The 14,164-nt window shown below is 38.4% G+C and overlaps 1 protein-coding gene across 1 annotated transcript in view; it reads left to right on the top strand.

Moving 5' to 3' along the window:
* mmrn2a (multimerin 2a) overlaps positions 1 to 14,164 on the top strand; it is a 32,372-nt gene that overhangs the window by 4,359 nt on the left and 13,849 nt on the right. Inside the window, exons 2-4 of the mRNA XM_088086373.1 lie at positions 8,160 to 8,282; positions 9,153 to 9,259; positions 10,242 to 10,322. Coding sequence (XP_087942499.1) covers positions 8,160 to 8,282; positions 9,153 to 9,259; positions 10,242 to 10,322 — 311 coding nt within the window. The remainder of the gene's footprint in view (positions 1 to 8,159; positions 8,283 to 9,152; positions 9,260 to 10,241; positions 10,323 to 14,164) is intronic.

Genomic DNA, 14,164 nt, shown 5'->3' with positions numbered 1-14,164 from the left:
GAGTGTGTTCACAAAGGCCTCCGTCATTATTCTGAACTACATCCATACATTACACTGCAGGACTCGTCCACAGTTTCCCCGATAAAATGATCCTCGAGGGCTTTTAGCAAAACAACCCTCCATTAGCTCAAAGACCCCCCCGCTCTTTAAACTGCTGCTTTAATCACGTCGTTCACAAACGGAGCTCTTTGTGCTGCGAGTCGCCGCTGTGTTGCTGTAATGGAGAGCAGCTTTTTCAGGTTTGCCGTGTTGTTTTTAGCCGCAGCGTTATCATTGCTGGCTGAGGAGAGAGCGGGGGCACACGTGCTACAGAGGTCAGAGGTCAACGGGTAGTTAAGTGCTGATGAAGTGGAGGTGGACAAGTTTGTCATTTGGCGGCAAGAAGAGAAAATCTGAAGCTTTAAAGGAACTTAAAGAAACGTTGGTGTTTTAATTTTTTTATTGGTTGACTTTTTTGTACTCTTATAATGTCTAATTTTATTTTAATGCCAAATTTTCTTAATTGTTTACTGTTTTACCCACCAGCTGGTTGAAACATCGCAATTTGCTAAAATCTGGTGCATTACATCTCCCCTTAATTTAAATTAGGTTAATAATCTTTTCGCGTTGTCCCTGTTCCAATAAAAAAAAAAAAAAAACCAACCTTTTAACACATCAGTTATCTCATGCTGCGTTTGGGCACCTTTTACAATCATTATAGCCTCTAAAACCTGAGAAAAATGTTTTGCACGTTCTTGAGGTCATTTTCTTGTTTGTTTTGTTTTTTACTCATTTTTTGGGCCATTTTTTGTGAAGATGCTCGTCGCCCTCCAGTGTTTTAGAGAGAAATCAAGCCGATATGCTTACGTTTCAAAGGGTTAACTAGTCATCCGTCATTGCTGCTTCTGTCAGCTGTCAGATGTATAAGAATTGCCAGAAAACCATCCTGGCTTGCATACTGCAAAATCCAGCCAGATGCACGAGAACATCCTGGTATTTTTGGTGTACTGCATCTGACATACTGTGAATTGGGACATACTAAATATTTTTCTGGCATGTATGGTAGTATGGGTACTGGCATGCAGAGTTGTTCTCTAGTCTCATCTTGTGTCCTTCATCCTCTTCGGCTGCTTGAATCGCTGCTGATCTTTTAATCGAAGGCCTCGCTGAAATCCTTTCAAAGTAAAAGTTCACCCATCTTGAGCAGAAGAAGAAGCTCCAAAAGCAGGCAGTTTTCAGATCAAAGTGAGCAGAAGCTGCAGATAATGTGACCATGAAGGCATCATTTACTGCTCATTCAGCCATTATCAGGACACACAGCTGGCAGATGAAAGGACGACACTCAGCGTCCAAAGAAAAAGATATAAAGGCGGTGTTGTTGTTATCAGACTGAAGATCATGCAGGTGGATCAATTCTGCAGCTCAGACGGTGAATCTGAACATGACTAACAGGCAGATAAGGTCTTTTCTTGGAGAATGGGGATACATATCTGAGAGCTGATGTTTAGCTCGAGAATCCTCAGGGCTTTTTTGATTTGGTATTCACTGAAGGACAAAAAAAACCTGAAAAAGTAAATAAACAACTTTAATAACAACAGCACAAAAGCTGGAGAGAAAGAAGGAAGTTTGTCAGTGTGTCAGACACACAGATAAATACGCAAAGTCTGCAGGCCACATTTCCTTTAAACTTTCTGCAGATGTTGCTGCTCTCCCTCAGATTTTCATCACTCCACGACCTTTTCCTGTAGCGCCCCCCTCAGGACAAACTGCTGATATCTGAGTGAATCCTGCCGATCCCTTAGTATCATCTACAGATCCCTCCAGTCCTCTGCTCTTTGTTTGGTCCTCATGGATCCTTTGGTCTTCAGACGTTGGCTCACTCACAAACATCTTTCACATCTGAACTCTTGGACCTGCAGCAGAAACCCTGCAGCTCCTCCATCTCTCTCAGGACGAGTCTGGCTCCCGCTCTGAAACTCAGATCTCTTTCTTACACGCTCATTAAAACACGGCTAAAAAGTGACAGTTTTACAGACCGCAGCTGTGTGGTTGTGACGCTCTGAGGCTCAGCCCCAAATAAAGCAGAGATGTCCTCTGGGCTGTTTGGACAAAGAGACGCTGCGTCTTCCACAATGACTGACAGCACAAAATTAAACCAAATGACTGGACGTTTGTGTTGGAAAGTCTCCACAGTTTCTCTTCAGTCTGATTTGTTCAGCACAAACCAGCAATTATTTTGTCATCTCTTGTAACTGTGGGACCTATTTTAATCACGAAAACACAACAACAAAAGAGACATAAAATGGCTACAAAGCGTCATAACTTTCAGTCTGGGGTCTTTCTCCCAGGCTTTGAAATGTGGCTAAATACATACAATAGAGATCAGCTCCCCTGCAGAGACATGAGCTCCCCACAAAAATGATACATAAACAGTATTTTGTCGGTGAAATGTTCCTTTAATATTCTCTGTATAAACTGAAGTGTATTGACAGTAAATTTATGCACAAAGGGTGTATCATATGTGTGCGCAATGTGTCCATTGCTGTAGAATATTACATAACGTGATTTTATATTAGAATATTTGAAGTTGTTTGTTTTGCATTTATTTATTACCAGGACTTTAAATGTGATTTTGAACACATTTTATTTTTTTTTTCTTCTTTTTTTCTTTATTTTATCATATATATATATATATATATATATATATATATATATATATATATATATATATATATATATATATATATATATATATATATATATATATATATATATTATATTATATTATATTATATTATATTATATATATATATATATATATATTATTTTATTTTATTTTGCAATAAAAAAGGGGGCTGAGAAGTATCTGAGTCATTAATAATATTTGCCTTAAAATAAATAATACAGATTAACAGGACCATTAATAATAACAGAAAAAAATAAATACATTAAAACAAAGTGAATCACTTGTTTAAAACAGAGTCTGGAAAAGCTCTTATCATCTATTAAATTCATTTTGAAAAATTGAAGCACTTTAGGCAAATACTTTAGGAAACTGCAATCATTTATCACAAAAGTAACTCGTGATATCAGCTAAATATCATCTTCTCTAACAGTGTGAGAGCATCCATGTAGGATCCTCAGTGATCCAACATAAACATCCCATCATATAGTTTATGATCAGATTTTTAGAAGAGGCGTCACGTTGGTCAAACAGCTCGTGTCTCATTTCAGAACAAAACTCCTCACAGAACATCTTATCAGTAAACTTTAGAGGAGGATCCCAGAGGAGCTTTGTGCCAAATCTGTCGAAAATCGGGTAACTGGCAGGTAAACATCATCTGATAATTTGCAGGGTTTTTACAAATATTTTTTCTCAGGCTGAAAAAGGACAGAGGAGAAGATATCTCAGCTTAAGCTGCGTCATGTGAAGGTGAAAACATGGACAGAGAGAGAAAAGCTTTAGCTGCTGTGAGTTCAGTCTGACAGGACAAGTTAAACTGAAGATGAAGATTAAAGATTTATTCTCTGATGTTGTTCCAGCGCCCTTAAATCTCTACTTTTCCTCTCAGTCCACTCCTGGTGTTTTCTAACTCACCTGTGCGTGAACGAGCTCTGAGCTGCCAACGCTGCTTACTATCAATTATACTCTGCATAAATATTTTACTGTTGAACGCTAGTCACAGGTCAGAGGTCACATGGATGGTGTGTTTACAGAGAGCAGGACTTTGACACTTGAGACCGGGTACAAATGACGAGGAGGGACCTTTTGTCCATAGCTCTTTGTGTGTGTGTGTGTGTCAGGAAGTGACACCACAGGAAATAACGTGGGGCTTTTCTGAGCCAGAGGGGTTTGTTCACATGTAGAAACAATGGATTTATAATTATACTTATGTGTAATACTCTCACCAGATCCTGTTTCTACCTCGTTACTGCAATCTGTTTGCTTACTTACTGTTTTGCTACCTGTTTACATCTCTGTATTTAGTACTTCGCATTACACCTATACATTATTACATGCCTGTTTACATTATAGTTTATTCGCCTTCCAATGACGGTACCTCTGTCTACCAAAATATATTTGAAATGTTATGTTATATTTCATCCCTATGTTGGAACATCTGCACTATTTAATGTTTTAGATTCTCTTTTTTTGTTGATTTTCTTTTCTCTATACATGTTTAATGAGCATTGGCGCATATTCCCCAATGAAATGACTTTGCTCTTTAAATACTAGGTCTCTGGAGAAACACAGTGAGTTGAAGCTGTATTGCAATGGTTCCCAAATACTGGTATGTGGACCAGTACTGGGCCACATAATATTTTCTACCAAACCACAAGGAAACCATATGACTCCGCAAAAAGAAAGAATTGGAATCAGCAATGGGGTGCCACAGGTGTCTATTCTTGGCCCACTGCTATTTACATTATACATAAATATCAATCTTCTTCCTAATCAGTGTTTTGATATCAGTGTTCATGCAGATGATGCAGTTTTATATCCCTAACCCAGCCTTTAACTCATCTCCATCTTTTCCAATTATCACTTATTAATAATAAACTTGTTTGAAATGCAAATAAGCCAAAGTAGTGTTCTTTACCTTTAAAACTCTACTGTTAAAAATACTTAATAGCTCTTCTCTCATTTAAATATACATGACTCAGTGACGGCATAACCTCGGATATTTCATACGCACACACTAATCTTTGCAGAACTGATTTAGCTGTCAGTCATGTAAAATCAATGTTTTTATGGCATCAAATAACCAAATACCAAATTTATAAAAAAAAGCACTGTTGAACATACAGCAGCGTGATAAGAACCATTTAAAATGACATGGGAAAATGTTATTGACTTTCTTCTGTGCTCTTTCCTTTCAGTTTCAAGCTTTGAAGTGTTCTCACTGATAAGATGTGGAGAACGATTAGACTTGGTAATTATCTCCTTCCCCCGGTCCAGAACAACTTTGTCAATATGAAAAAAAAAACAGTTTGTGGTCGACCCACAGAGTTAGATCAGGAGGAGGATCAGTAAAAAAAATGTATGAAGTAGAGCAGAACCAAGCTCTGTCTGCTTTAAATGGTTTCTCATGATGAGGAGGATTATCGAGCCGCTCCAAAGCACATCAGATTACATACACTTACGTGTGCATGCTCTGGTTCAAGATGGAGAATATTTGACTGTTTTAACAGAAAATAGAGGGATGTTGATCTCTGACTGAAAAATGGGATAATGTGAGTCCGTGTTTGTTTACTGAACGTGTTTGGAAAAAGAGTCACTTCCAGGAACAGGCGGATGATTGTGAAATGTGAAAGTGGAGCTGAACTCTCAGAGCTGTTGGTGACACTCAGACGGACTCAAGCAGACAGGAAGTGATCAGGCAAACAGTCCAACGTCAACATTACAACATTACAGTGAACACACACCAACATCATGCAGGGGCGACTCCACACAGGATTAGACGGAGGGGGCAAGAGGTAAAAAGCAAACGGGACAGTGGCCAATGAAAACAGACAGAACCCAAAAAACACCAGTTCAGCGACGACTGCACAAGTACAGAAATAAAACACACACATAAAATCAAACACGTTTCATTCCCACTGATCAGTTTCCAAATAGATTTTCCAAATAGATTTTCCTTTCAGACAGGTTCAGATTTTAAATGCTGTTTCCAGATTGTGTTACAGTTTAGCAACTTGATAATGATAAAATGAAATAATAAAAAAAAAATGTTAAGACTTCCTTTAAGGTACAGGAAATGAATGAATGGCAACTTTGAATACTCTAATCTGAAATGATATCAATATTGAGCTGCTTTTTGCAACTCCAAATATCTGCTTTGTGGTGGTTTTGCATCTCTTTGTGGTCACTTTGCATCCCTTTGTAGTTGCTCTGTCCTCTTTGTGACTGCTTTGCATCTGTCATCATTTTAAGTCCTTTAAATTTCACATCTCTCTGGTTGTTTTGGATCTTTCTGTTGTTGCTTTGCATCTGTTTTTTTTTGGCTTGACATTTCTTTTTAGCCAATTTTATGTCTCTTTGTAGTCACTTTCCATCTCTTCATGGTTATTTTGAAACTCTCATCGCTTTGCATTTGTCTCGGTTGTTTTGCTTTCTTGTAGCCATTTTGAGTCTGAAGTTATGTATGTTTCTTTGGGGTTGTTTTGCATCTCTTGGAGGTTGTTTTGCATCTCTTTGTGGTTGCTTTGCGAGTCTTTGTGGTTGTTTTGTGTGTCTTTTTGGTTGTTTTGCATCTCTTTGTGGTTGTTTTGCATCTCTTTGTGGTTATTTTGCGTGTCTTTGCGGTTGTTTTGCGTGTCTTTGTGGTTGTTTTGCATCTCTTTGTGGTTGCTTTGCGAGTCTTTGTGGTTGTTTTGTGTGTCTTTGTGGTTGTTTTGCATCTCTTTGTGGTTGTTTTGCATCTCTTTGTGGTTGTTTTGCGTGTCTTTGTGGTTGTTTTACATTGCTTTATTGTATTTTTTGTTATTGTTGTTGTTTCAGTCTCTTTTAAGTTGTTTTAAGACTCTTAAAGACATCTGCTTGACTTTTCAACCAAAAAACCTGCACACAGAGACTTTTTGGTCCAGGGGCCCCAGGCCTCGCCACCTCTGTCCACCCATCTTGATTAGTGATCAAGTGTTTTCCAGATAATCCATGAGTTTTTAAGTGTAAATGTGTCTTTTGTTTGTTGAATGTTCCAAAGCCATAAATTAAAAACCCCTCTGGGCTCTCCACTGTGACATCATGGAGTGTGTTTCTGTGCACACACACACACACACACACACACACTGCTGTCACTGTGGTCTGTGGTGAGTCAGAGGTTCTGCAGGGTGACCCCGTCGAAACACCAAACACACCTTATCTGACGTCTGTGCCCCCGTGACCTCATAGCACACTCGTGTTTATAATCGGCTTTATTCACCACAGCTGCCCAGTGCCTCTGAGTGACGCCTCCGTGTGTGTGCGAGAGAGTGAATTTATTATATTTAAATTCATTTATAACACCTTGTCCTAAGATCTTTATGTTCAGACTCAAACTAACCGTGAAATTAGCTACTAACAAGTATTGTGTGTTCATGCATGTCTGATTTATCTTCTTCCTCTGTGCCATAGAGCTCCCTAAAAAACACGTCACCGAGCCACACTGTTGGCACAGCGTGACAGGTTTCTTCATCACCATGAACACACACCGCTGTTTATTTTGACTCCGTCTCACACACACTTCCCTGCTGACACAAATTCTCACAGAGCACCAAATGTGGATTAATGCGTTGCTGAAAATAGACCCCAAAAAATACACTTTTCCCTCCTGTTTGTTTGTTAAAAACAGGAGGAAAAAGTGTTCAAGAACTTACTGAGATGTTTTTAAAAACATGAAACTTTATGTGTGTGTTGTTAAAGATTTAAATCTCCAGTAGGAACTAATGGGAGAGGAAGTCAGCCGGTACTAAGAGATGGATTAACATGTTAACATATTAAGAAGAAAAATATATATAAAATTACCAGCCTAAAACTTACTAAAATAACCAAAAAGCTTGTTCACCACATTAAGTTTAAATAAATATCTGCACATATTTTTGTATTATTGAACAAATACAACTCCCGTGAGACACACAGCAACATCTAAGAATTATGGGAGCTGTAGTTGATCAATGCATGTAAAATAAGTCTAAAAGTATTGTAGTCTGTTAAAGGAATAGTTCAACAATTTGGAAAATTCGCCCCTCCTCTTCCTCTCTGAAAGCCTCTTTCTGTCCCTCCAGCAGCTCTGAAGCTCACCGATTCATGTTATTTCTGCTTTGTTTTATCTGCACAAAAAGTGTTAAAACCAAATATTTGTCAAACTAATTCTTTCAGTTAACTGTTGGTGGTCAGCTGAGGTGAGGACAACATGTTTGACCTTTGACTCCAAACAGGAAGCGGCCAATAACAAACTGCAAGCAAGAAAATTCTTTTAAGTGACGTCGTCTGTCGACTTGAGACAACATCAGCGTCCTGACTCTGTGTGTGTGTGTGTGTGTGTGTGTGTGTGTGTGTGTGTGTGTGTGTGTGTGTGTGTGTGTGTGTGTGTGTGTGTGTGTGTGTGTGTGTGTGTGTGTGTGTGTGTGTGTGTGTGTGTGTGTGTGTGTGTGTGTGTGTGTGTGTGTGTGTGTGTGTGTGTGTGTGTGTGTGTGTGTAGGAACTGGTGTGCTTTCGTGCAGAGGCGTATGGTTACCATGGCGGTGGTGTGTGGAACAGAGCAGTACACCATCAAGTCTCAGAGTCGATGTCCGAACGGGACGCCAGACTGTCATCTGGTCATGTGAGTAAATAATGATAATCATATGTGTCAGTGGTGAAGGAAGTATTCACATCCTTTAAGTCCAGTCTGAAGGATTTAGGGACATATATTGGAAGAAATGGAGTATAATATAATAACTTGCAACTTTAACTGTATAATTCCTCTGTTGCACCTTTTTTTATTGTATTTTTACTGTATTTTCCATTAATTATTTGTATTATCCAAATTTAGATATAAGGACTTTTAAAGGAAGAAGGAACTTCTTTAGATATTTTTCCAATACAAATCAAAAGTTTCTAAATTCTTTTAACCTTTGTTTTTCGCACGGATATTATTTATAAATAACCCAAACTAATTTCACTGCCAATCTGCAGCTCGATCTGAACACTTTCCTCCTTCAAAGATTAAAGCTTTGGGGTAAAAAAAGCAAATGTACATCTGAAGTAAAATATGATCAGAAGTGACAGAAATAGTTAATAAAAAATACCAAACTAACAGTCTGGAACGTTTCCTGAAAACTGATCCAGAGTCCCAACATCTCCCCTAAAAACCTCATTATTTAAATTAGATTTTCCACTCGTTCGCTTCAGCTGAGGCAATGAGGACGCGATAAGGAGTTCATACAAACTATGTGCACTCACGAAACCCCATCAGATCATTAATCTGCACTGTTTGACTTCAGTTCCTGGAAAGTTTCTGGAGAAGTGACGTTTTAATTCTGACCCGACGACAAGTCTGACATCAGATCCCCGTCCACTCGTTCCAGCAGTTTTCTGTCTCAGCGATGTTTTGGATCTTTTAAATTCAATTTCAGGTGTTTTTTTAGTTTCAAATTTGACCTTGTGGAGTTATTTTACCGCCGTGTGTGCGCGTGCATGTGTGTGTGTGCAGGTACAAGCAGTCCACTCGGCCGGTCTACAGACAGAAGCAGGAGATCGTCACCGCTCTGCTGTGGCGCTGCTGTCCCGGACACGGAGGAGACAACTGTGAGGACACAGGTGGGTCAGCAGGAGCATCACTTTGCTGTTACTGTCTCTTGTTGCCGTGGTAACAACAGTTAAGTTCTGTAACTGTCACGTGTTGCAGGACATGAAACGCACGTCACACTGCATACAGGTGTTGAATGAAAGATTTTTGGGGTGATTGTTGTGTTTCAAAGTAATAAATATCTGTAAAAAAAAAAAAACAACTGTAAATGTACAAATACAGGACAAACAACAGAAAGGAGAAGAAGCAATTCAAACACTGACAGTTTTTCGTACCGCAACATCTTTGTCAAACAAACATCCATGTCAACAAAAACTATGCAAACAAACAAGTTGGGTATGTAACAATGTTTTTTAATTTAATAATTTCACAATATTTAATGTACAAAAATAATGTCAAAGTATTGTACAATACACAATTAAAGACGAAAAGCTTTTAAAGTTGCTGTCCAGTCTACACTGACATGTGAGCATGTTTTAAGAGTCAGTTAAAATGTTAAAATCAGACAGACAGTCATTAATCCGAAGGCCATAATGTTTGGAGCTCGTCCGAGGGACCACTGATGTGTCAGTTTAACTCGTGCTCGATGATAAATTTAATAAACTCAGATGCTTGTGTGGGAAACGAACCAAACGTCTGGTTTCAGTGTGTTTCTGAATAGAAACTTGACCCTTCATACAACTCTGCTCTATTTTTCCCCACAGGAGTCTATTTTTACAGAAACGGACAAACTTTGGTATCGCTCCGGAACTTAATGTAGTCCAGATTGTGTGTGTGGGAAACCGCAGTGTTTACCAGATATCTGAGGGAGGACGTCCTCTCTTCTATTCTCAGTCTCTCCTTTTGTTCCTGTCAAAGTTTATCAATGAAAACAAAAAAGTGCTTTCTTTTGATGCTTAAGCTGTCAGTCAGGAGAGGATTTACATATATATATATACTGTACGTGTGTGTGTTTGCAATGTGTTCAGAGCTTGATGTTTTTGTCTCTGACAGTTTCGGATGCACAGCTGGATTCTGCAAGTCTGACTGCGATCGAAGGATCTGAACCAGTGAGAACAGAGCTCCACGCGTCAGGTACGACGACACTGCTCACCTCCACACGTGAATGCAGGACACACACACACACACACACACACACACACACACACACACACATGCACGTACATCCTTCATTAATAGTGTCAGAGCAGTCTGACTCATTCGTGCCTTTTTTAACAAAGTTAGGAAGCGGTGAAGTGCAGAGTGACACAACGCTTCGATAAACCTTCAGCTCAGGTCAGGAGGAGGTCTGCCCTCCCTCCCCCAGGGGAAGAGGGTGTGGGCGAGCCGCTCCAGAAAGGCGTAACCACTAAGGTCAAACCCCCCCGCAAACAGTGACTCACACTCTGAATATGGAGTACCAGTACTGTCAAACACTGTACGGAGAGGTCAGAGGTCACAGCGGCCTGACTGTGGATGAATGTTTCTGTGACCTGGTGAAATAAAGGAAGAGCGCTGACGGGACGTTTGTTTGTTTTAACTTCAGGTGACATATTTGAGATTCAGAGGTGAACGCGCTGTGTTTTTATATGTCGGCCCCTCACTCTTGAGGTGCTGACGACCTTCCGCTTTACATTTCATTTGGATGAGCTCGGCTCTGTGTTCATCTGTGCAGGAAACAATCACCCGAAATGTCTGCAAACAGCTCAGTCCAGAGACGACGCAATCACCAGAATAAATTTCAGGCCTAAATGCACCAACAGAGCGGTTTTATAATAAAAAGGCTAAAAAGTGAAGCTATTCTGTTGGCTGAAATAATGTCTGAGGGCTTTTTTTTAAGTAGACGTTGAGTTTAAATATTTGTTTTCATGTCTGAAAAACCGTGGCAAGTGGTGTTTAAAGTCAGTGTGACCATTGGTACCATCCACAACTTTTCTCAATAGTAACACAAACATATTTGATCTAATGTGTAACGAGCTTTCTTTAGACTTGTTCCTATTTAAATCTGCACACGTTTTGATTTTAAGTTTCCTGTTTATTTTATTAATCACTGCAGATTTCTGCTGTACTTACTGAAGCGTTGCTCAGAGGAATCTTTGTCTCTTTCTGCCGTTTTTTTTTTTTCAGCCCGGCCAGATCGTTGTACAGTGTTTTGTTTTCCAAAGTAACATCGGTAGTGCACATAACATGAAATATTTGTGCAATGAGTGACACAGAGAACTCCGAGAATCAAAACAGTCGATGTTTTTGGAAAGAATTCAGACTAAAATAGACCTTTGGCCTTTAGAGGCTTGATTTAACAAAGAAAGGCAAACAAAGAGGCAGTTACATGCACACACACACCTCGACATGGTACAGTCCGCTCCCACCACGCCTCCGATTGAACTGATTTCCTGCGAGCTGAAGTCGACGTAATTAAATCATCAGCAGAGCCGCGGCCGAGCAGAAAAGGACTGGACACAATAACAGGAACATAAAATACAAACGCCTCAGAGGTGAGTCATCGCAGTAAACTTTACAACCTGCGCGCAGATCAGATCTGCAGCAGGTGTTTCTGTGATTGTGTGCACCTCCTGCACGCCAAGAGAGCTCAGACACTGTTACACATTTTAAGACAAACACCGTCACATGTTGAGTCGAAAACGACATGAGAGTGAAAAACAGTGTGATAAACAATGAGCTGAAATTCAATCTAGAGATCATTAAATATTCAGCAGATCATTCGATACCAGAGACACACAACGCTAATTTCATACACTGATCATGTTTATATGTACAAAATATTCACAAAACCCAATGCCAATATCACGGTGTATCTTAATCAGTCTTTTAACGGTCTGGTTTTAATGGTTTACTTAAAGTATATATTAACACAACTTTTTAGTCTTTTAGTGTTTAATATTGTTTGTTTTGGAGTTGTATATTTTGATTTTGTATTTTTTGTTCTATGTTGTCGATCTGTAACATTTGTTGCTGCCTGTCTTAGCCAGGACACTCTTGAAAAAGATATTTTTATTCCTAAGAGGATTTTCTGGTTAAATAAAGGTTAAGTAAATAAATCAAAAATGGCAGTTCTTCATAGCTGTTTACGTGGCTGATGAAATTAATATTCCACTTAAATGCTCATTCACATGCAGCCGTGCTGACTCCAGTTAATGTTTCCTAACATGAAGTTTATCACGTCAGATTATGGAGACGTGGAACGGCTGGAGCCACTTCTGCAGCTTTGCACAGCCTCCTTCTTTCATTTCTTTACCATCTTCTTGAAAAGCTCGGTGTTGCAATATTTATGCATACCCAAAAACCTGTTGATGTCAAAAATTGTCATGATGTGGAAGTGTTTCAACCAGAAATGAAGGCCTTTTTTGAGGGGGGGCATTTCTCCTTCAGCTTTGCAAACTTTTGCTTGAACCTATTAATGAAAACACGGAGACCTCAGCGTAAACAGACGAGAGGCTGTGTGCTGCAAACTGCGCTACAACCCCAGTTTAGGGGCGTATTTTGAATAATAACAACTTTATTTATATAGCACATTTAAAAACAGAGTTTGGTTTTTTTTTTAAAAAAAAAAAAGCAAAGCAGGAACATAGACGACAAAACAACAATGGAAAGCCAAACAGCCCTAACACAAGAAAAAAGTTAGGATAAAATTAAAATCAGAGGACATATAATCCAAGATGTAAAATCAAAATATAAAACCATACAAAGACATAAAAGAAAAACAACAACAGAAGCAATAAAGCCACAAATAAAATGAAATAAAATAAACAAAACAGAAATTAAACATGTAAAATAAATAAAAATAATAATAATATAAAAAAGAAATAAAAAGACTACATCACATAAAAATAAGTCTATAAAATTGTCTTTTAAGAAGTGATTTAAAGAGAAGAAATCTATTAAAACCCAAATAATACTGGCATATCCCAAATGTCATGAATGGAAATGTTTCATAAAAAAATGTAATTTGCAGAATCCAAAGAGAATATGCTGTTTACATGAACTGCATTAAATTCGTCATATTTGTAATAATAGTGGAATATTAGCATGCATGTAAATGTGGCCACTATTATCATAAAAATGCACATTATAGGCACTTTAAAACTAGAGTGGCTGCCACGAGGCTTAGCCACTTCACTCTGTCTTTTTAGAAAACGTTTTTTGTTCTCAGCCGTAGAGTTGAAAACGCTGAAGGAAACAGATTCGATGACGCTGCAGGACTTCCTCCTCGTTTTTGTTTCATCTCCAGTGTTGCAGCAGGAGCTTTGGTGTGATTCTGCCCTGTGCGCTGACTGCAGGTCACTGATATGGAGCTCCTTGTTCCTGCTGTCGCTCTGACTGCAAGTTTTAACAATGAACTCTGAAATCCCCAAATACATCAGCCTGTTTCCCATCAGCCCCCTCTGTCTCACTCTCTACCTGTCTGTCTGACTTCCTGTTGAGCTCTCTGTTTCTCAGCTCATTTCGACAAAGCTTCATTGGTTCGATTTTTTTAAAACACGTGACCAAGGCATAAACATGGTAAAGTGAATAATAAATGTCAGTATACAAAACTGATATATACAAATTACTCAATATTTCTAGAAAGTCTGGATCTATGCTGCAAAACTAAGGAGTCAAAGGAGTGTCAAAAAACCTGTAAAAGAATAAGAACATAAAAGAAGGAATATAAAGAGTAATAAATAAAAGAATAAATATGTAGATGAATTAAAAAAAATGCTAAAATATAAACAAATACATAGAGGATTGAATACATTAAAAACATGTAAATATAGAGAAATAAATAAAAGTACAAAATAAATTCATAAATATACAAATAAAATAAAGAATAATTAATTTCTGATCACATTCATTTGATGTATTATTTATGTTTTTGTTTTTTTTTTCAGAATTTACATACATATTTCTGTATATTCAAGCTTTAAGTGTGCAGGAAG

Source organism: Plectropomus leopardus, chromosome 13, assembly GCF_026936395.1.
Source record: "Plectropomus leopardus strain MGB_pleo_1.0 chromosome 13, ASM2693639v1, whole genome shotgun sequence".
Lineage (NCBI taxonomy): Eukaryota > Metazoa > Chordata > Actinopteri > Perciformes > Serranidae > Plectropomus > Plectropomus leopardus.
The sequence above is the reverse complement of the archived record's forward strand: the minus strand, read 5'-3'. Positions and strand labels throughout refer to the sequence as shown.